This window comes from Cebidichthys violaceus, unplaced genomic scaffold, assembly GCF_023349555.1.
Source record: "Cebidichthys violaceus isolate CVI_PGR_0920_01 unplaced genomic scaffold, fCebVio1.0.p SCAF_298, whole genome shotgun sequence".
NCBI classification, from domain to species: Eukaryota; Metazoa; Chordata; class Actinopteri; order Perciformes; family Stichaeidae; genus Cebidichthys; species Cebidichthys violaceus.
In genome coordinates this window covers 29,868-52,500 of record NW_027176481.1, presented here as the reverse complement: position 1 = coordinate 52,500, position 22,633 = coordinate 29,868, and the positions used below count along the sequence as shown (strand labels likewise).

The following is a 22,633-nucleotide window of genomic DNA, read 5'->3' as shown; positions in this document are numbered from 1 at the left end:
AATGTGGAAATTTAAAGACAGTAGAGTGCAGATCATAGCCAGATGTTTCTGCAACAACCACAGCTGTATTTTGTGATTGAATAAACTCAACCCACAATTGGCTGACCCCCCTAGTCTAGACCATAAGTGTATAAGATGTGTTTTACAATGAACACAAGTATATTTGTATGGGAGGAGTTCGGGGAGGCCATGGAGAAGGACTTTCGGTTGGCCTCAAGGAGGTTCTGGCAAACCATCCGACGGCTCAGGAAGGGAAAGCAGGGCCTACCCCAAGCTGTTCTCAGCGGGGAGGGGGGCACTGCTGACGTGGATGGGGGACGAGGAACTCCTAAACCCGACCTCCTAAACCCGACCAACATGTCCTCTGAAGGAGGAGGCAGCGCCTGAAGACTCGGGGGGGGTGTAGTCAAACAGCTCCTTGGTGGCAAGGCGCCGGGGGTGGATGAGATCCAAACTGAGATGCTGAAGGTGCTGGACACTGTTGGGTTGTCTTGGCTGACACTCTTCATGGGGGTCGGGATCAGTGCCCATGGACTGGCAGACCGGGGTGGTGGTTCCCATTTTCAAAAAGGGGGACCGGAGGGTGTGCTCGAATTATTGGGGTATCACACTACTCAGCCTCCCGGGGCAGGATTATGACAGGGTGCTGGAAAGGAGGCTTCGACCGTTTGTCGAATCTCGGATTCAAGAGGAGCAGTGCAGATTCCGTCCCGGCCGTGGAACAGTGGACCAGCTCTTTACCCTCGCAAGACTACTGGAGGGGTTCTGGGAGTTTGCCCAACCAGTCTATATGTGCTTTGTGGACTTGGAGAAGGCTTTTGACCGGTCCCTCGGGGGTTCTTGTGGGGGGTGCTGCAGGAGTATGGGGTACCGGACCCGTTACAACAGGCCATCCGGTCTCTGTACGACTGCAGTAGGAGCTGTGTCCGCAATCTCGGCATTAAGTCAGACATGTTCCCGGTGGGTGTTGGCCTCCACCAGGGCTGCCCTTTGTCACCGGTCCTGTTTGTGACTTTCATGGATATCTAGGCGCATCCAGGGGGTGGAGAACATCAGGTTCGGAGGTCTCGGGTTCAGAGGTCTCGGGATCGCCTCTCTGCTATTTGCAGATGATGTGGTCCTGTTGGCCTCCTCGGATTGTGACCTCCAGCATTCACTGGGGCGGTTTGCAGCCTCCAAATCTGAGGCCATGGTGCTCTGCTGGAAACGGTGGATTGCTCTCTCCAGGTGGGGACGGAGTGCCTACCTCAAGTGAAGGAGTTCAAGTATCTCGGGTTCTTGTCCAAAAAGCCTTCTGGGTAAGATGGAGCGTCAGATCGACAGGCGGATCGGTGCGGCTGCAGCAGTAAAGCAAGCACTGCACCGGGCCGTCTTTTTTTCCCCCGGTCGGTCTACATTCCTACCCTCACCTATGGTCACGAACTCTGGGTCGTGACAGAAAGGACAAGGTCACGGCCAAAATAAGTTTCCTCCGTAGGGTGGCCGGGCTCAGCCTTAGAGATAGGGTAAGGAGTTCGGACATCAGGAGGGAACTAGGAGTTGAGCCGCTACTCCTTCGCGTCGAAAGGACTCAGCTGAGGTGGTTCGGGCATCTAATCAAGATGCCTCCTGGGCGCCTCCCACTGGAGGTTTTACGGGCACGCCCAACTGGTAGGAGACCTCGGGAAAGATCCGAAACACGCTGGAGGGATTATATCTCCCAGCTGGCCTGGGAACGCCTCGGGATCCCCCAGTATGAGCTGGAAAATGTTGCGGGGGAGAGGGAAGTCTGGGTCAGACTGCTTGGCCTGCTGCCACTGCGACCCGACCCCGGATAAGCGGAGGAAAATGGATGGAAGTATATATAGACAAAAGGTTGATTCCCAATAAAAAGGCATACAGAAGAGTCTGGGGCCGTTAAGAGTAGAGTGTGAAGAGTCAGCAGGCAATGAGTGGCAGAATAAAACAGGCAATAAAAGGTGTTTTAAGAAAGTGTGAGTCACCTCAACCATGACAGGTCCTTGAGCATGCAGCCATAACTGGCCACCTTAAATATTATGCAGTTGGCTGCACCAGACTAGCCGAGGACAAGGTGCACAGTCACTCACACGCACAGTACTGTGCTGCGATTGGCTGGTACTAGTTGCCTCGACGCATCTGTTAGGGTCTCAACTCTCTTAGACAAAGGGAGGCCGCATATCTCCCACTGCTGCGTCTTTCGTCAGCAAGGCAGTGGCAAAAAATCAGCTGGTTCGAGTTAAAATCAAATCAAAAGATATTTAATAACTATAGAAGCAAAACAGTTACAAACCGAATACACTATTAATAACAAAACAAACATTAATTTCATGAAAGTGAGGCCCCGTCCGGGCCACGCGACAGACACTATGTCTACCCCATGGTCAGGAGGAGGTCTGATTCTCTCCTCGGATTTACAGTCCTCTTGTCCCCCCAAAGTTACATTCCTCAGCCTATCGATCAGCTCCACGATTGGCTGAAATTCAATAAGCTCCCCCTTGGCTGATAACCCATTGTTCTGGTCAAACACCTCACACAGCCAGCTCGTATACTTCCCCCGCTGCTGGCACATTCCTCAAAGCCCCCTCACAGACACTCAACATACATACAATTCCTCACACATCTCTGTGATTGGTTGTTATGAGTGACAACTTTGTTCGACTCATTTTCTGTAACCAGTGCAGCATGATAGCATCGTTAGCTAGCTAGTTAACTAGACAGACGCCAAATGAGTAAAATGTAACAATTTAATGCTTCATCCACTCTCTCTTGTCACAGTGTAAAAAAGCACATTGCTATCACCAGGTGACCAGTTCTTTACTGATTAACCAGACTTTGTAATGTTTTGATGGCTTCACTTCAAGTCAACACAAAGTACATAAAACTGGCAGCTTACCTCTCGATAGCAACGAGCTCTTAGAGTGTGTGGATGAAGCATTAAGCGGCTAATGTTAGGTAGCTAACATGTTTCAGATGTCTACAGTGTGTTAGTTTCTCAGCATTGTAGCCTTTCGTTCTTCATGTAAATAAAGAGAGAGAAGTATAGAAATGTGTAATAATGACAGGAAGTGATGTGTCTCTGTCCCCCCTCAGTTTAATAGTGCTGCTGGCTCTGCAGAACACAGACTCCATTTAAAAACCTCATGATTTAAAGTGTGAGCAGAAGCGATGCCTCAGCTTGTGCTCAACACCCCCGACCATCCGTTTTGTCATTACTAAGACTCCACCTCCTGTGATTTATGTCAGAGGGGATTTTATCCAAATTAAAAAACGAGGAGACGCTCAGTGTTTCAATGGATTCATCATTCTGATCGGAGGTGATCAATGACGTCTGATGGGTTAAAAACAGGTTTCAGAGCTTCTTCAATACTGAATACAAGAAGAGTATGTACAGTAGCAAAAATAGGTCCATCTTCTATTTTTAGTAGGGTTTTAGCATGTTTAAAAAAGCAGCATACACACACTAACTATGGTGGAAAAAGGGTGTAACTCTTCTTTATCACTTTAACTTGTTCACACATCATCCCTCAGAAAGAAAGCAAAATGGAACAGCTTCCCCTCAATGAATCCTGGACGGCTCCTCAACCATAAGGCTGACATGCATATTTCTCATTTCAATCCGTTGTAGGTAAACCTATTTCTTTTAAGATTTGAATTCTCACTTAGTATAAAATCTCAATTCCAAAGGCAATATATAATGTAATAATATAAGCAATATAAGTATATGGACTTGTACAGTGCCTTTGTAGACACTAAAACACAACATTAATGATACAATTCATGTATTCTCACACGGTCTGTGTTTTTATATGTTGACTGTTTACTTAAAGTTTTACTTTACTAACACTACTTCCATATAGCCATGTTACAAATAACATGAATCTCCCAAAAACATGTTAATAGGAATAAACACATTTGATCAATATTCATAGATGATGGAAGAGCTCCATGCTAAATGAATAATGGATAAATGAGCCGAGATGATCAAAGAGTTACAGAGTTACAAGAGAAGTTACAGTTTTATGTCGGTGTGTTGTCTACACTCACACCCCTACAGCGACGAGGAGACATCTGCACATGTGCATGGTCCAACTGGATTTGGTGGACAGTCGTCTCTTCTGTCTAGTGTCTGATTGGTCGGTCGCTCCTTTTTTTCTTTTATTAACCTTTTATTCAACTCTGAGTCAGTTCTAGCAATAGAATCAGTTTGGATTCAGGTCTCTGCTACTGATCCAGTTGGATCCTGATTCAGATTTAGACAGTTCACACTGGAACACATGAACTTTATCAGTACAGCAGCTTTCAAAAAAGAAATAAAGATTCAAATATCTTGGAGGGTAAACTAAGTTCTTCAGACCTGAAGATAGTTCAGTTGATGAATGAGCTTGTTATGAAGCTGCTGGGTGGAAACCGAGATAGACCGACTGTCTTCATGACCATCCGACGGGTGCAGAGGGGTTTGCCTCTCAGAGATAAAGTCACACTTATGATGAAGAGTTTTTAATGAAGAAAACAGACACAAACAGGTCAAACAGTCTGTTTGTTTGACTTGTCGAGTCTGAGGGAGTTTTCAGAAAGAAGAGTCAAAGTGATGACATAACCTCAGTGTGTAAACTCTATTGTTGTACCTGTTCAGGTGACATAACCTCAGTGTGTAAACTCTACTGTTGTACCTGTTCAGGTGACATAACCTCAGTGTGTAAACTCTACTGTTGTACCTGTTCAGGTGATATAACCTCAGTGTTTAAACTCTACTGTTGTACCTGTTCAGGTGACATAACCTCAGTGTGTAAACTCTATTGTTGTACCTGTTCAGGTGACATAACCTCAGTGTGTAAACTCTACTGTTGTACCTGTTCAGGTGATATAACCTCAGTGTTTAAACTCTACTGTTGTACCTGTTCAGGTGACATAACCTCAGTGTGTAAACTCTACTGTTGTACCTGTTCAGGTGACATAACCTCAGTGTGTAAACTCTATTGTTGTACCTGTTCAGGTGATATAACCTCAGTGTGTAAACTCTATTGTTGTACCTGTTCAGGTGACAAACTCAGTGTGTAAACTCTATTGTTGTACCTGTTCAGGTGACATAACCTCAGTGTGTAAACTCTATTGTTGTACCTGTTCAGGTGATATAACCTCAGTGTGTAAACTCTATTGTTGTACCTGTTCAGGTGATATAACCTCAGTGTGTAAACTCTATTGTTGTACCTGTTCAGGTGACATAACCTCAGTGTGTAAACTCTACTGTTGTACCTGTTCAGGTGATATAACCTCAGTGTGTAAACTCTACTGTTGTACCTGTTCAGGTAACATAAACTCAGTCTCACCTTGACAGTTTGGTCTAAGGAGGCGGTGGCAACTCTGGCCTGAGCTCCCATCAGGCCACAGTGCAAGTCTGTGATTGGTAGAGAGTGACGAGACAGGACGTGGCGCGGCTCAGGGGTGTGGCTTAAATCCAGCTGGATCACACTGAAACACATACACACAAATTAATAATCACACACAGAGTCATCACACTGGTGTCTACATTCACAACATGTATCAGAAATAATTTTTGGTTCATGGAGCTTTAGGATGAAACTGACTTAATTGGGACCTGCTGCAGTTTTATACACGGTCAGTGAGAACTGATATTTTGATTATTGGATGCAGCTGATCAGTCTGTTGTCAGGATGTGGACATCAGACTGATCACCTGCTGCTGGTTGTTTTTTATTTCAAGAATAAAACAGAGATAAACACAAACTAGATAAGAGCTGACCAATCAGGTAGGAGAGTGACATTTCTATTAACTAATCAAATGAATTGATCCTAACTCTGTATCTGGTGCTAACCTGACTGATGAGCTCTTCAGTGGAGATAAAACACTGCTGACGTCTTGTCATGGGAACAAACGTGTCTACAGTCAGTGTTAGAGCTTCACCTGGTGGCCACAGCAGACCCTTACATGTTAATAAGTAACAACGCAACCTTTCATTTAAAATACAAGACAGACTGATCACAGCTAGAACACCTCAGTCTTCTTCATCTTCTTCATCCTCAATGATGGGGTGGACTAAATAATCAAACATCTGTCACAACACATTATATTAAAGTCTCCACATCTGTAACACGTTATATTAAAGTCTCCACATCTGTAACACGTTATATTAAAGTCTCCACATCTGTAACACCTTACATTAAAGTCTCACCATTTGTAACACATTATATTAAAGTCTCCACATCTGTAACAACACGTTATATTAAAGTCTCCACATCTGTAACAACACGTTACATTAAAGTCTCCACATCTGTAACAACACGTTATATTAAAGTCTCCACATCTGTAAAACGTTACATTAAAGTCTCCACATCTGTAACACATTATATTAAAGTCTCCACATCTGTAACAACACGTTATATTAAAGTCTCCACATCTGGAACACATTATATTAAAGTCTCCACATCTGTAACAACACGTTATATTAAAGTCTCCTCATCTGGAACACATATTAAAGTCTCCACATCTGTAACACGTTATATTAAAGTCTCCACATCTGTAACAACACATTATATTAAAGTCTCCACATCTGTAACACGTTTTATTAAAGTCTCCACATCTGTCACAACACGTTATATTAAAGTCTCCACATCTGTCACAACACATTATATTAAAGTCTCCACATCTGTAACACGTTATATTAAAGTCTCCACATATGTAACACGTTATATTAAAGTCTCCACATATGTAACACATTATATTAAAGTTTCCACATCTGTAACACGTTATAATAAAGTAGTAGTATAATAAAGTCAAATTTGGCCGCCAAAAGGTTTGATTTGGTCCACCAGACAATACGATTTTTTTTTAATGATTATGGAAATAGCGGTTAATGCCGAAATATTTGTTTTAGGGTAAAAATGCTCTTTAAATGTGAACAACCCCAAACTGTGAATTCTTACTCATAATCTGAGCAGAATACAATAGTTTGTAAAAGTGTTGCTGCTTTTCACATTATACTGTGAATATTTGCTTTGTTCTTGTGTTTTCTCTGTTTAATGTCACACCTTCCTTCTGTGTGTTCAGTGTTCGACTGAACACACAGAAGCAGACGAACAGTTTGCTACATCCTGCTCCACCTGTGCTCAGCTGTTACCTGGACAGACTCCACACCAGAGCGAGGTTGTCTTTTCCTCCAGAAACAAAATGGCTGCTGTCATCTGTGAAGTTCAGACAGGTGATATCCTGATAGTGACGACTGAGGACAGACAGCAGCTTACCTGTGGACACCTAAACCATCAAAGAAAAAATGTAATACACCGGAACCAATCACAGAGGAGGAGATACATGATGTTTAGACTCTTTTGTTTTAAAGACCCAGTGAATGAAAAGGATTGTGTTAATGGTTCATTTGTCACGTTATTAGACTAATATATGTCATAATATCCCTATCAGAGCGTTATCAGAGTGTGTGGAGCCAACAGTCCTCTGTAGCTCCGTAGGGCGCTAAAATATAGGCACGCCCACTTCCAGCGGTCCAATCAAATGTGAGGGATTGGATTTAAATCCCTCTTTTAACTGTACACTTAATTATTCAGGTGTTTTTTGTTTTGTTTTTCAGAAGCGAAAAACGCTCTAACTCACCTCCCACAGGTAAACAGACTCGGCGACTCCGGCAGCGAGGAAGAGTCCGTTAGGTGAGGCGGTCAGAGAGGTGATGAGACCTGGACACACCATCTTCTGCTGCAGCTGATCCTGAGGAACAGGAAGGAACAGGTACGACGGAAGAGTACTGTGATCCACTGTAGTATACTGTAATATACTGTGATATACTGTGAAATACTGTAGTATACTGTAGTATACTGTAATATACTGTAGTATACTGTGATATATTGTGATATACTGTGAAATACCGTGAAATACTGTAGTATACTGTAGTATACTGTAATATACTGTAATATACTGTGATATACTGTGAAATACTGTAGTATACTGTAATATACTGTGATATACTGTGAAATACTGTGATATACTGTAATATACTGTAGTATACTGTGATATACTGTGAAATACTGTGATATACTGTAATATACTGTAATATACTGCAGTATACTGTAATATACTGTGAAATACTGTGATATACTGTAATATACTGTAGTATACTGTGATATACTGTGATATACTGTAGTATACTGTAATATACTGTAGTATACTGTGATATACTGTAATATACTGCAGTATACTGTAATATACTGTAGTATACTGTGGTATACTGTGATATACTGCGATATACTGTAGTATACTGTGATATACTGTAGAATACTGTAGTATACAATGATATACTGTAGTATACTGTGGTATACAATGATATACTGTAGTATACTGTGATATACTGTAGTATACTGTGGTATACTGTAGTATACGATGATATACTGTAGTATACTGTGATATACGATGATATACTGTAGTATACTGTGATATACTGTAGTATACGATGATATACTGTAGTATACTGTGATATACTGTAGTATACGATGATATACTGTAGTATACGATGATATACGGTAGTATACTGTGGTATACGATGATATACTGTAGTATACTGTGATATACTGTAGTATACTGTGGTATACAATGATATACAGTAGTATACTGTGATATACTGTAGTATACTGTGGTATACGATGATATACTGTAGTATACTGTGATATACTGTAGTATACTGTGATATACTGTAGTATACGATGATATACTGTAGTATACTGTGGTATACGATGATATACTGTAGTATACTGTGATATACTGTAGTATACTGTGGTATACGATGATATACTGTAGTATACTGTAGAATACTGTGGTATACGATGATATACTGTAGTATACAATGATATACTGTAGAATACTGTGGTATACAATGATATACTGTAGTGATGATATACTGTAGTATACTGTAGAATACGATGATATACTGTAGTATACCGTAGAATACTGTGGTATACAATGATATACTGTAGTATACTGTAGTATTATAGCACTAACTGTTTTTCTTGTTTCTGTACTTTGTTTAAAGGAAATGTACTTATGACTTCTGGTGACTAGTAGTTCTTTTGATTACCAATGTTGATGCACTTATTGTGAGTCGCTTTGGATAAAAGCGTCTGCTAAATGACTAATGTAATGTATACGATGATATACTGTAGTATACGATGATATACTGTAGTATACGATGAGGGCATTTGTGAATCATTTGTGTTTTCATTAATATCTAATCTATATGTAATAATAGTTCTGAAACACTGGTCACATTATAATATAATTTTAATATATCAGCTGAGCTGAATTCTTGACACAGATCCGTTTTAAGGAAACTTAAATGAAGTTCGGTGAATGTTTTAGAGCCACAGTGAGCAGAAGACCCGCCTCGTTGGTAGAAAGTGTGACTGTTTGATTGACAGGTGGATTTAAATGACTTCTGAACGGAGTCTGGTGGTTTGTGTTCAGGTGAGTTCTCTTGTGTGCACGTGCTTTGCCTTTCTCTGGATCTCCCACATGTGTGCACGTGTGTTCAGGTGTGTGCACGTTACCTTCCTGTGGATCTCCCACATGTTGATGAAATTCTTGCCCAGCTGAGCAGACAGCAGGTACTGCCCGTTCAGGACCGTCATGGTCCGGGCGGAGCTGCTCCCTCCCCGGTACGACAGCAGGCTGGAGCCGCTGTGCAGGTCGAACACGCTGCTGTTCCACAGCTGAGAGCCGGAGTCACTGGTCACGATCACCTCCAGAGGAGCCGCCATCTTGGCTCCACAACAACAATCTGCACACGCGGGGACCGGCGGTCTGCTGGCAGCCCTGCTACGTCATATCCGCGACCGGATGCATTGTGGGAGATGTAGGAGCAGGAGAAGGGCTAAACGTCTCTTTTATCTCTACACCTGAATTGAATAGATTTGAGGATGTTTTTCTCTTTGTTGATGCACCAGCAGTGACGTTATTTTGTTTTGTTTCCATAATACACGATGTGTGATTGTGATTTTACTAATGATCTAATGAGTAATGATCTAATGATCACACTCTGGAGGAACTGCTTTGTCTCAGGAGCTCTGCTGCCCTCTGGTGGAGAGGTGAGGTGTTAATTTCTCACTTTAGTTTTGGTTTTGTGGCTCCAAAATGTGAATCGTTGTATGTGGCACGACCGTCTGCATCAATATGAAGCACTGACAGTTTTCACCTTTTTAGAAATATGACGACATGTTGTATGATCTCCATGAAGCTGCAGCGCTGAATACACCATGTCTGCTACACACAATGTCTGCTACACACAATGTCTGCTACACACACAATGTCTGCTACACACAATGTCTGCTACACACACAATGTCTTCATACGTTAGGGGCGGGGCTTACAGCAGAGACACAGGTAGATCACAGGTGTTCAGGGCAGGGGTGGGGCTAAGAGCAGAAGTTTGAATTTATCTGTTTTGTAAGTTTGTACATTTTTCAAAATTAGTTTCCATCAATTAAATCAGAATGTGATGAATCGTCGGCCATCTTGTTGTTTTTCCATCAGGTTTTGTTCTGAATGATTCTTCTGAGATACAAACACACAATATCTAACACAACAAACACACACTAACACACAACCAACACACACTATCTAACACAACAAACACACGCTATCTAACACACAACAAACACACACAAGCTAACACAACAAACACACAACAAACACACACTATCTAACACACACACACTCAGTAACACACTCTGCTGATGTAAACTGTCTGTGGTCTCGTCAGGATAATTAGTTCTGACGAGCTACTCACTTTAATCCTCCTTCTCCCGTCACACCAACCAATCAGAGCTGCTGATGTCATCCCCTCCCCTCCCCCACCCTGTGTGTGTGTGTGTGTGTGTGTGTGTGTGTGTGTGTGTGTGTGTGTGTGTGTGTGTGTGTGTGTGTGTGTTCAGTCTCTTTGTGTCATCTCGGTTGCCACGGCAGCATCAGTTTGAGGACGGAGCTCGTATGAAGCGACGCTGTGTTCCTCTGAGAGCCGACCACGAGCTGCTGACCCCCGATACACACTCTCTGTGAGTAACACACACACACACACACACACACACACACACACACACACACACACACACACACACACTCTGTGAGTAACACACACTCTCTGTGAGTAACACACACACACTCCGTGAGTAACACACACACTCTCTGTGAGTAACACACACACACACACACACACACACACACACACACACACACACACACTCTGTGAGTAACACACACACTCTGTGAGTAACACACACAGTCTGTGAGTAACACACACACACTGAGTAACGCACACACACACACACACACACACACACACACACACACACACACACACACACACACACTCTCTCTCTCTCTGTGAGTAACACACACACACACACACACACTCTGTGAGTAACACACACACACACACACTCTTCGTCACTCTTAAACTTAAGCTTCACTTTATTATTATCAATCTGTCAGAACACAAACAAAAGACATAACAGCTCAATACTATGAATCAATGATTGATGTTAATTGTTCATGTACATTGATGTAACGTGTCTTATATCAAATGAAAAGAATAAAAACGGACCTTTGTAATGGTCTTTAATGCGTCTTCATCACACATCGTCCCTTTGAATGAGATCCGTCTCATTTTATATTCTTTTTCATCTGACTTCATCCTTCCATCACAGTTAACTGATCCCAGTCCTGCTGTCTTGACTCTGGGGCCCTCTAACGGTGGTCTGTTCACAGGTCAGGGGTCAGGCTGCATCCTGTCATCCAGGTTAGGTTTGAGGGCGTGGCCTCTTCATTGGGGTATCCGAGTGACTCTTCCGGCAGCGAATCAGCCGTCAGGTCTTTGAGGCGACGCCCGTTGGTGTCTCCGACTCGTCGTCTGCGATTTGAGGATGAGACGGAGACGGAGGTGGAGTCTCGTTACCTGGAGCGACAAAGGCAGAGGAGACATGGGGGGCAGCGATGGACAGGTGTCCTGGTCTCTAAACCGAACCTGAACCAGTACGTCAACGGTAGGGCGGAGGCTGGACATGTTGTTGACAGACAGCAGAGAGGACTCACGCCTGCGGGGGGGGTGGGTCAGTGTGACTCCTGTGGGACAGTTTTGGGAGGCGGAGTCAACCTGAACCTCCGTCTACACCCACCTGAAGACCAGGGGCGGAGTCTGCACAGACCCCGCCTCAACCTGCGAACTGAGCCCATCAGAGAGACCTACATCGGCTCTGTCACACCTGGTGAGACCGACAGGAGAGGGGGCAGGACTATGCCTGCTGCTAACAACCATGTGAGGAGGACGACCAATCAGGTGGAACTGAATGGAAACCAGATGACCATCCCTCAAGCCACGCCCACCACAGACCTGCCAATTAACCCCTACGCCCCTGATCAGCTGACCATGCACACCTCCAACTGCCCCTACACCTTGTCTCCTCCTCCTGTGACATCATCGCTGATGTCACAGGGCATCAGGCTCAGCAGCACAAAGGCAGAGCAGGATCCACTGGAAGTCAAGCCCCACATACAGCTCCGATCTGGGGCAGAGTTGAAGGAGAGGACCCCTTCTGTGGAAGAGGGAGGCCTGGATCTCAGGATGAAGAACTCCTCCTCCTCCTCAGGGAGAAGCTCAGAGACAACAGGTGAGCATTTACATGCATGACATACACTACCCTAACCTAACCCTAACTCTAACCTAACCACTACAAACGTATTGAGTGGTTCAGTCATAACAACAACAACCGTGTTAATAAAATAAAACACTATTCCTTCTCACTCTGCGCCACTGTAATTGCACAGCTTTGTCTGTGGTATTACTGAGGTAATGTTCAGCTCAACAACTACATTTATAACATACTGCCTCAATGGTGATGCTATTTCCTTGTTGAGTTGGCAATTTTAATCCGAAACTCTCAGCATAAACTGGTCTGGACCTGTTTAGCCATAAAAGGAGGTTATGGTCAAGGTGAACGTAACCACGGCCTGCGCGTCATGCGTCTCTGTACCTCTGAATTATTGTAACTTGTTGCGCGCGATAAAAGTTTTTCAGACGCAACTGTCACAATTAGTTCACTGATAAAAGAGCTATTTGCATCTCTTGTGATTATACAAAGAAGGCCAATACATTTGTAGATGCTTTGGAAACAGGAGGTCTTAAAAATCTACATTTCAGTAAATATTTTGTTTACAGGATATTCAACCTTCGTTTCATTATAATGCATTTAATGCTTGATTCTCTCTTTACAAGGCTTGTATAAAGGCAATAATAGTCCATTAATATGTGATGAGAGTTTACAGTTCATTTCAATCCCTCTTCTGCATTCTGGAGGTTTCTCTTATTGCAGTTTGCATTACATTACATTCTGCATTACATCTTGTTACGCTCCTTGTCTTCTTGCTGCTTCTCAGTACATTTTGTTTGTAAGCCCTCTGGCAATGAATAGCACATTGAGCATATACGCCTTTGTACATGATCGAAGCTCTCGCCATCTGTGGAGGTGCTTGACAACGTAGCGCAAGTATAAACAAAGCTTAAGTTACCTTGACTATCTAGCCAGTTAAAATGAGACTTTCGGAACATTGTTAACTCTGACTTTAGGCTCAACATAGCTTGCTAACCCACTAAGCTTACTTAGTAGTACACCTCTCAGGTAAGACTAAAATCATTTAAGTAGTCGACTATGGTCTGCTGCTCGAGGGACCCTGGATTCACTCCTGTAGTTTTTCTTATATGAAATTTAAACTGAGAAAGTCATACACTATCATCTCGCCCTCTGATTGGTTCACAGCTGAGAGCCAAGCCCTGGCAAAATCAGGCAGCAGCAGTGATGGACAAGTCAGACAGCCAGTGAGAGCAGAGGTTCACAGTGACGACACTTCATTTCCTGATTGGTGAGTTTAAACTCCAAATGAGTCTGCCCGATGTCTACTGCTGGAGGTCCTGATTCAACACTAAACACTTTGTCGACTGCCGCCATGGATACTGCACTGCATCATCTTTCCAAAGTGACTTACAACAAGTTTGTTCAAACCATGTAGGAGCGAAAACTCTGAATTCTGCCCTTTAAATAAGTAACTAAAAGCATGACCAATACTACAGAACAAGTGCTTAGAATTACTGTAAACAGGACGGCAATCCAGACATTTTCAAAGAACACCTGAAACGTTTTTGATCAAGGATGTAGTACACAGAGCAACCAGTCATCTCTCTCTTTAAGTGCATAGAGGTTGTGAGACATAAGAGCTAAGAGTTATTGAGATGTGAAAAGATGGTTTTCTGCCTGCAGTGACTCTGGTGTAGAAGGTGTGCAGTAAAATGTGTCCAGTAATTCTGCAGAAAAGGTATACAGTTGCATGTGTACAGTGACTCTGCAGTAGGAGGTGTGCAGTGACTCTGCAGTAGCATGTGTACAGTGACTCTGCAGTAGGTGTGCAGTGACTCTGCAGTAGCAGTACAGTGACTCTGCAGTAGGAGGTGTGCAGTGACTCTGCAGTAGCATGTGTACAGTGACTCTGCAGTAGAAGGTGTACAGTGACTCTGCAGTAGGTGTACAGTGACTCTGCAGGAGGTGTGCAGTAACTCTGCAGTAGGAGGTGTGCAGTGACTCTGCAGTAGGAGGTGTGCCGTGATCCTGCAGTAGAAGGTGTGCAGTGACTCTGCAGTAGCAGTACAGTGACTCTGCAATAGGAGGTGTGCAGTGACTCTGCAGTAGCAGTACAGTGACTCTGCAGTAGGTGTGCAGTGACTCTGCAGTAGCAGTACAGTGACTCTGCAGTAGGAGGTGTGCAGTGACTCTGCAGTAGAATGTGTGCAGGGACTAATCCATGATGACAGTTCATTCCTGACTTTTGAAACAGCAGTTTGTACAGATTCTGATACCTAAATTCTGCTGAAACATAGAACTGATCTGATATCAGTATTCTGTTTTCCTCAAATGTAAAATCTGTAAACCCCTCTGTGTGGAACCGGGTAGAATCATTAGTTTGTAACGTGAGATCAGTAGATGAGATCGAATGAATTCAACAATGAATTTATAACTGACAAACTGGATTTAATGTTGATCAATCACATCTGACACCAGCACCAATACAAATGCAGAATAAAGTATTCAGTCGTAGTAAGTGTTTTCAGAGCCTGATCGTCTGTTTCCTTCAGCCTCATCAGCAGAGACGAACCCTCTCGTCTTTCTCTACGTCGTCTTTTCTCCAACGTCAGACTGAGCGGGACTCGACCTAGCAGCCTCGACCGCCTCAGCTCACGACTCCACCCCTTAGAGTCTGACCCCACCCTCCCAGGTTCAAGGAAGTCCTCAGGCCTGCTGAAGAAAACACCGTCTGTTCAGTCACTCATTGTGGTGAGAAGATCATCAATTACTGTATTTTTTTGTAGTGACCACGGTATCCATTCGTTGAAATCCATTTGTGCTAGTCACTCGTGGGCTGACGTAGCTGCTTGAGAAAAAAGGAATATCCACATGCATAAGAAATAGGAATAAATATAAACTAAGCAATTGGTTAAGCAATTTTTGAAATTGTGCTGTATGTTTCCTGTCATTTCTCCATTTCAGTCCTCATACCATCTATAGCTGACTCCATTGCTTGACCTCCTGCCCTACTCACATTATTCCCTTATATTACGTAATGACAAAACAATCGGTTTTCTTTTTAGACAACACCCAAAACAAATGTTTAAGTTTAGTTCTGTGGATTTTGTCAATTGTTTGATCCATCCATTTTCTTCCGCTTACCCTGGACTGGGTTGCGGGGGCACCCGACTTAGGAGGGTACTCCAGACATCCCTCTCCCCAGCAAAGCTCTTCCTGGGGAACCCAACCCGCTGGGTGCAATCCACTGTTTTCCAGCAGAAAACCATGGCCTTGGACTTGGAGGTACTGACCCTCATCCCGACCGCTTCACACTCTTCTACAAACCACCCCGGTGCTGCTTAAGGTCACGTTCTGAAGGAGCCAACAGAACCACATCATCTGTAAAAAGCAGGGACGCAATTCTGAGGTCCCGAAACAGGACACTCCTACCCCGGCTGCACCTTGAGATCCTGTCCATGAAAATCACAAACAGGATTGGAGACAAGGGACAACCTGGTGGAGGTTTGACTTTGTGCCGAGTATCCGGACACAGCTCTCACTTTGATTAAACAAGAATTGGATGGCTCTTAGCAGACAAAATCCACAGAACTAAACTTAAACTTTTGTTTTGGGTGTTGTCTAGAAAGAAAACCGATTGTGGTCATTACGTAATATAAGGGAATAATGCGAGTAGTGCAGGAGGTCAGGCAATGGAGTCGGCTATAGACGGTATGAGGACTGAAATGGAGAAATGGCATCTAAACAGCCTCAGTGACAGCTCACCTCTAAAACCTCAAGGGATGTGTGTTCAAGCACAGACCTTCATTTAGCTAATTCATTATTCAGTACCTAATCCTTTAAGGCTGGATGCTGATGTAACATGCCGTGACTTCTTGGGCGGCGTCTTCCTGAAATATATTTTGGGTTAGGGTTAAGATTATATTCTTTAAAGAATGGTTTAAGACTAACATTCATCGTATGACACCTCACCTGTAGTCTGCATTGTTCTCTTTGGCTTTTTCAATCTTGCAACTCCTCTTCTTCAGACATTAGTGGTGAATGACAAACATTACATAAGTTCAATATGAAAAGATATTCAGGTCAGTCTGGCTACAGGGGAAAAAGTGATGGATGCAAATAAAAAGCGTAATTATAATCAATACACTTACAGAATGGTAGCGTTCTGCCGAAGAACTAGCCGTCACCATTGCCTAATTTTCTGCATGTTTGTCTCACAAATACTATCTCATATTTAATACCTCATTTAAATCACATTGTGCTTCCATTACAATAAAAGGCATGATAATTCAAAGATTGATAGACTATTTATTGATAGTCTACTTATTTATATTTAGTGACATATTGTCTGTGTATTATATTGGTAGAGCGGCTTGTCCTTCAATCAGAAGATTGGCGGTTCAATCCCCAGCTCCACTAGTCCATGTTGATGTGTCCTTAGACAAAACACTTAACCCCAAATGGGCTTACACCTTTGGTGTATGTGCATGGTAGCCCCTGCCATCGGTGTATGAATGGGTGTGAATAGGTGAATGTCATGTCGTGTTCAAGTGCTTTGAGTGGGCGAGAGACTGAAAAACACAATCCAGTAGTGCTATATAGTACAAGACCATTTACCATCAGGGGTCATCGTCCTTCTTCCCCTTCTTTGACCTGTAGTTTTCCTCTCTGGCCATCAGGGGTCGTCCCCATGGCATTACATGATGTACGTTTGAATTGTAATTCTTTTGCTTGTCCACCATCTCAAATTTTGTTCAATGCCTATCGCTCATCCTTGGAGGCTTGGTTTCAGGTCTATCCATTAGGGGTAACCCTTCTTCTTGTTTGACCTGCATTTTTCCTGTCTGTCCAGCAGGTTTCGCCCTTCTTGCAGTTGAGGAAGTCGTCGTCAGTTGAGAGTTTTGTGTTGGAGCAGAAGAAAAAGAAGACGGATCGTTCTACTGACTATAGACCAGCTGCTGACCAGTAAAACAGTTTCATATCATTATAGTCTGTCCTCCATATGACCTCAGATCAACCAATCACAGTTACTACTCTGCACCTGTCTAACAGTCTGTCTCTTTTTCTATCTCTTAGGTTGCTGCAGAAGTGTCTCAGTATCGAGGACGTCAGTCGTCCCTCTTCAGTCCGTTCTGTCGGTCGGGTTCTTCAGGTTTGCTCTGATGGAACATTTCTGTTGGAAGTCAGCCGACCGAAGGGCCAAATGTATGGATTCATCATCAGCAGGGGGAGAGGACGACCTGACTCTGGTACTGCCAATACTGTAAATCAGGGTTCACTAATAGGCGGACTGCGGTCCGGATCCGGACCCAGACGCCGTTGTATCTGGACGCTGGACCTAAGAACGAAAGATAATTGAGAATTATTAGATTTTGACAGAGCGCTTCTTTTTTAACTGGCGCAGCTTTTCCAGCCTTTACGGCTTATTCAACAGTCCAGGAAACACACTGACCAATTACATACTTTGTAAATCACTTCATGTGATGCTGCTCAGCCAATCAAATATGTGTATTCTGATAAACTTCAAACATACCCACTCACATCTGAAGTGAAGTCACAGATACTAAACAATATGATCAGAATCCAAGAGGCAAGAGGCAAGGCGGAGAAGTCCAAACAATGAGGGTCGGCAACGGGAAAACAGTTGGAGGGTAAATGCGGGAAAGTCTGGCATAATGCGGAGAACGATCTGGCAGTGAGTGTGTGTGAGACTGGGGTCTAAATAGTAGGTGCAGCAGAGTGAGCAGGTGAGAGTGATTGAGCTGATGAGGTGAGTGAGAGATAGAGTGACAGGAGAGAAGGGGCAGAGCTGTGACAGAAACAAGTGGTTTTAATTAACCACAGATAAAGTCCCTGAATGCAATTTTATATTATTAGAAGATGAAGAGTATAATATCATCTTTTCTTGGTTGACATCACTTCACACCTGAATTAACTGAATTTAAAGCTGCAGGACAATTCAGTGAAATACATTTTTCTAAAATTAAGTACTTTATTTTGAGATGCACATTTTTGTTGTTGTGTCTCATGAATTGTCTGATGAATTGAAGTCAGAAACAAACTTTACAGTTGAACACTCAGTCAACACAAACATCAATCAGCAACAAAGTGCCTCTGCCTGTATTGTGTGTTCTCAAAAAGTGAAACACCTGACTAGACACAAGTTGATTCTTACCTATTGATCTGAGCTGACAGATCAATGATACAACACTACCAACGAGTAAACACTTCAGCAGCAAAGGCAGGTACTCCCGGACCCATTGCTTCCAAAACACATCAGAAATGTATTGAACGTGTCCCATACATGTCAGAGGGTTCAAAAAGTCCAGTTGGCAAAGCTGCTTTTCCTTTTAATAGAAGAAGGTGATTTGTTGTGAGTTTTCAAATCGTTTGGATCGACAGATAACATCGTGATTGGACGATCATTAAGAATAGCTTCCACATTACGCAAGACTGAATTGAGAACGCACTTTACTATGCGAACCATGTACTACCAAATACCACCATAATGAGATCCAGCTGATGGATTAAAACTCCATTCAACTCCAGTTGAAATAAGAGCTTCTTGAATTCGCTCCTGATTCAATGCAGTGACAGTTAGAGTGTCAGTGTCAAGTGAGTTTGCCACCTCCACATGAACTGCTCTACTCGTCAAGCAGGTCAATTTCTCTCTTTTGACTTTTGCATGTGCTCTGCCTTTCCTAATTTCCACTGGTCCAAAATAATCTACTCCAACATTGGTGAATGGCGGTAGATCCAGAATAATTCTCTCTTTCGGAAGAACTGCCATCTTTTGCTCCATAGCTCTTCTGTTGTAGCGTCTGCAAAAGCTTCATGCAGATATGAGTTTCCTCACTGACGAGTTACCATTGCTTATCCAATATTCCTCCTCAGTGCTGACAATGTATGGTTTCAACCACTGTCCCCTAATAGTTTATTTTTTGGGATAAGCATGGAAATATGCTGAGTTTTGGTGAGGATGAGTGGATGTTTTTCCTCCAAAGGCATTGCTCCTTGCTGAACCTTCCTCCATCTCTTAGGAGTCTGTTTTCCAAAATCGGATCCAGCTTGTATATCGAACTGTGTCTGCTTACTGTTCCCTCTACAGATAACAGAGAACAAATTTCATCCTGAAACCTTTGCTGCTGACAATATCGAATGATAGTCAGCTCTGCTCCCAGTAGGTCCTTCGTCATTAAGATGTTACTCTGTGTGATTGTGGCCTTCAATCTTTCCACTTGACCAGCTTATGCATTTCCAGAGGCCTTCAAATCCTTTCTCCAATGACTGAGCTCCAATAGAATTGTTTTCAGCCTGAGAAACCAGTTCACTGACATTTTTAACCTCTTCCAGTTTGAGAAGTAAACCGTGAGATGGTCCGTGGCATTAAATGATTTCTCAGACTTTCAAAGAAAACTGGGACCATCAAGCCAACTGTGGTTCCTTCAGTCCTTTGGAAGCAGCATCGGCTGTGTCTTTAGAGCCAATGTACCTGGGAAGGTCTTGAAACTTCTCTTATACTATGATCCCATTTGGCACAATGTGCAGAAACGCTTCTCCTCATTATTAATGTACTTCTAAACTGAAGTATTGTCGGTCCAAAACAAAGATTCATCAAACTGAATTCATCACTGCCATGTTAAAACTCTCTGATGCTGCTAAACCAAGGTAGCTACAACTCCTACTATGTTCCATTGTTATTTATGGTAAATTGGTATTCGTTCTCCATGACATTAGTGTTTTTCATATTTACTACCAGGGCCACTTGTGACAGAACTTCTCTGCTATGTCCAGCTGTTGTTGTCGTCCTTGTTCAGTAGGAGACAATAAAAGCAGGTCGTCAGCATTAAACAGACTCTTCACCTCTCTATCGCCTACCTAACAGCAAGTTAATTTATATACACATGAAATAAAGTCAACCTGAACAACACCTCTTCTCTGGGTGAAGAATTCAGTTTGTTTGTCTCCAATTTTAACAACACACTTATTTTCTAAATACATTGATTTAACCAGATCATACATTTTGCCTCCAATACCACAGTGTAGAAGTCTGTAGTACAGCCCTTCATGCCAAATAGAGTGGAATAAGTCCACTGGTAGTGGAGGGGTTCATGTCAGGGATTACATAATCTTCTACACTAGACCCAAGAGCTGAGAAGTAAGTGAATCTCCCCAAAGAGTGTCCTCCGAACCGACCATCAAGGCTCCCTGCTGCTTTGATTTACTTCAGGAGGAAGGTTGTTCTGATGGGTGACGGTTGGTGTAGTGTAACAGCACTAAACACATAGTGGTTGATGATATCAAGTTCAATTCCTGTTCGTCCATTCAGATCTCCAGTTTGAAGCACATTTACCTGGAAATAGGCGATTTCTGAATGAAGGGTTTCAAAAACATTTTCAAAACAAAGATAATCTCCTGAAGCAAATTTGTGATTTTGGGCTGTACAAAATAAATTGAATTGAATATAAACAGCACAGAGATATAGATTCCTATCAGTTATGCCCAGGGTTTGATCTAACCTTAACCAAATTTGGGATTTAGCCTGTTTTACTGGTGAGATCGGACAGCAAAGATCTCTCAGCTCAAAGGTTGAGAAGTTGAGGTTGCCTCCTCTAGTATTGTTTCATCGTGGGGGGGTACTTCCTGGTACTGCTGCTACAGATGCGATTACACTGGATCTTCAGAATCAGAGTTGTCTTTCCTAAACATGTTCTGTGGTTTATTTATGATACTAATACTGCATTAACATTGTGTTAATACTGTGTTAACAGTGTAATAACATGTGTACTGTAGGTGTATATGTGGAGGACATGGTGGACAGCTGCAATAAGAAGTTGTATGCTGGCCTGCTGTCGGTTGGAGATGAGATCCTGGACGTGAATGGGGAGAAGGTAGCCTGTCTCAGTCTGGACCAGGTGACCCATCTGCTGACCCAGAGCACCTCTGCCACCATCCGGGTGTTCCGACACCGGCAGGAGCCTCCACAGTGACCACAACACTGCCTGACTGTAAATACAAACACCACAATAACCACAACACTAAGCGTCGTCACATGACCTTCCATCACCTGATTACCTGGTCCAACCAAAACTTAAACATGTCTTTAACAAAGGGAACTGGATTGAAAGATTAACTTCCCTCCAACTTCCACAAACACTGCAACAAAGTGCTGAGCTGCTTCTAAAACCTACGAGCATCTGGTCCAACCAGAACTGTGCTCTACCACACAAAGCCTTCACAGGAGGCCCCCCAACTCCACCTGGGACTATAGGTTATTACCTGGCAATCATTTTAGCTGCTGCTGTTTCAGCACAATGTCATCATGTCATTATAGCTAATCAACATGAAACAGGTAGATCAGTTCAGGTCTTCGGGTAGATCAGTTTAGGTCTACAGGTAGATCAGTTCAGGTCTACAGGTAGATCATTCCAGGTCTACAGGTAGATCAGGGCAGGTCTACAGGTAGATCAGGGCAGGTCTACAGGTAGATCAGTTCAGGTCTACAGGTAGATCAGTTCAGGTCTACAGGTAGATCATTCCAGGTCTACAGGTAGATCAGTTTAGGTCTACAGGTAGATCAGTTCAGGTCTACAGGTACATCATTCCAGGTCTACAGGTAGATCAGGGCAGGTCTACAGGTAGATCAGTTCAGGTCTACAGTTCAGGTCTACGGGTAGATCAGTTCAGGTCTACAGGTAGATCATTCCAGGTCTACAGGTAGATCAGGGCAGGTCTACAGGTAGATCAGTTCAGGTCTACAGTTCAGGTCTACGGGTAGATCAGTTCAGGTCTACAGGTAGATCAGTTCAGGTCTATGCTATAGTATAAAATTCAAACAGGAAGTCGTACAGTTTGAATTTTGTGTGAATTGATTGAAAGTTATTATATATTATGCTTTGTTTTATAATAATTATATAATGTAATAATGGTTTCTTTGTATATTTAAATTATATTTTCATTTATTTGTTTGTATTAAAGTTGGCCTGTATTTGTTT

The 22,633-nt window shown here is 43.0% G+C and overlaps 2 protein-coding genes across 2 annotated transcripts in view; one reads left to right on the top strand and one right to left on the bottom strand.

Moving 5' to 3' along the window:
* LOC137880812 (WD repeat-containing protein 18-like) overlaps positions 1 to 9,790 on the bottom strand; it is a gene marked incomplete at its 3' end in the record, with an annotated part of 10,022 nt that extends 232 nt beyond the window's left edge. Inside the window, exons 1-4 of the mRNA XM_068722344.1 lie at positions 9,564 to 9,790; positions 7,624 to 7,734; positions 7,136 to 7,269; positions 5,328 to 5,469 (exon numbers count right to left, since the gene is read on the bottom strand). Coding sequence (XP_068578445.1) covers positions 5,328 to 5,469; positions 7,136 to 7,269; positions 7,624 to 7,734; positions 9,564 to 9,773 — 597 coding nt within the window. The remainder of the gene's footprint in view (positions 1 to 5,327; positions 5,470 to 7,135; positions 7,270 to 7,623; positions 7,735 to 9,563) is intronic.
* Positions 9,791 to 10,040: 250 nt separating this feature from the next.
* On the top strand, positions 10,041 to 22,553 carry kiaa1614 (KIAA1614 ortholog). Its single transcript, XM_068722342.1, has 8 exons — positions 10,041 to 10,100; positions 10,978 to 11,066; positions 11,779 to 12,677; positions 13,824 to 13,926; positions 15,191 to 15,389; positions 17,494 to 17,603; positions 17,715 to 17,887; positions 21,432 to 22,553. The coding sequence occupies exons 1-8, from the start codon at positions 10,041 to 10,043 to the stop codon at positions 21,626 to 21,628; spliced, it is 1,830 nt and encodes a 609-aa protein (XP_068578443.1). The 3' UTR covers positions 21,629 to 22,553.
* Positions 22,554 to 22,633: the final 80 nt, after the last annotated feature.

Coding starts and splice junctions, on each gene's coding strand:
- kiaa1614 (XM_068722342.1), top strand. CDS start 10,041: ATGATCACACTCTGGAGGAACTGCTTTGTCTCAGGAGCTCTGCTGCCC. Junction 12,678..13,823: donor GAGAAGCTCAGAGACAACAG/GTGAGCATTTAC, acceptor ATTGGTTCACAG/CTGAGAGCCAAGCCCTGGCA. Junction 13,927..15,190: donor GACACTTCATTTCCTGATTG/GTGAGTTTAAAC, acceptor TGTTTCCTTCAG/CCTCATCAGCAGAGACGAAC.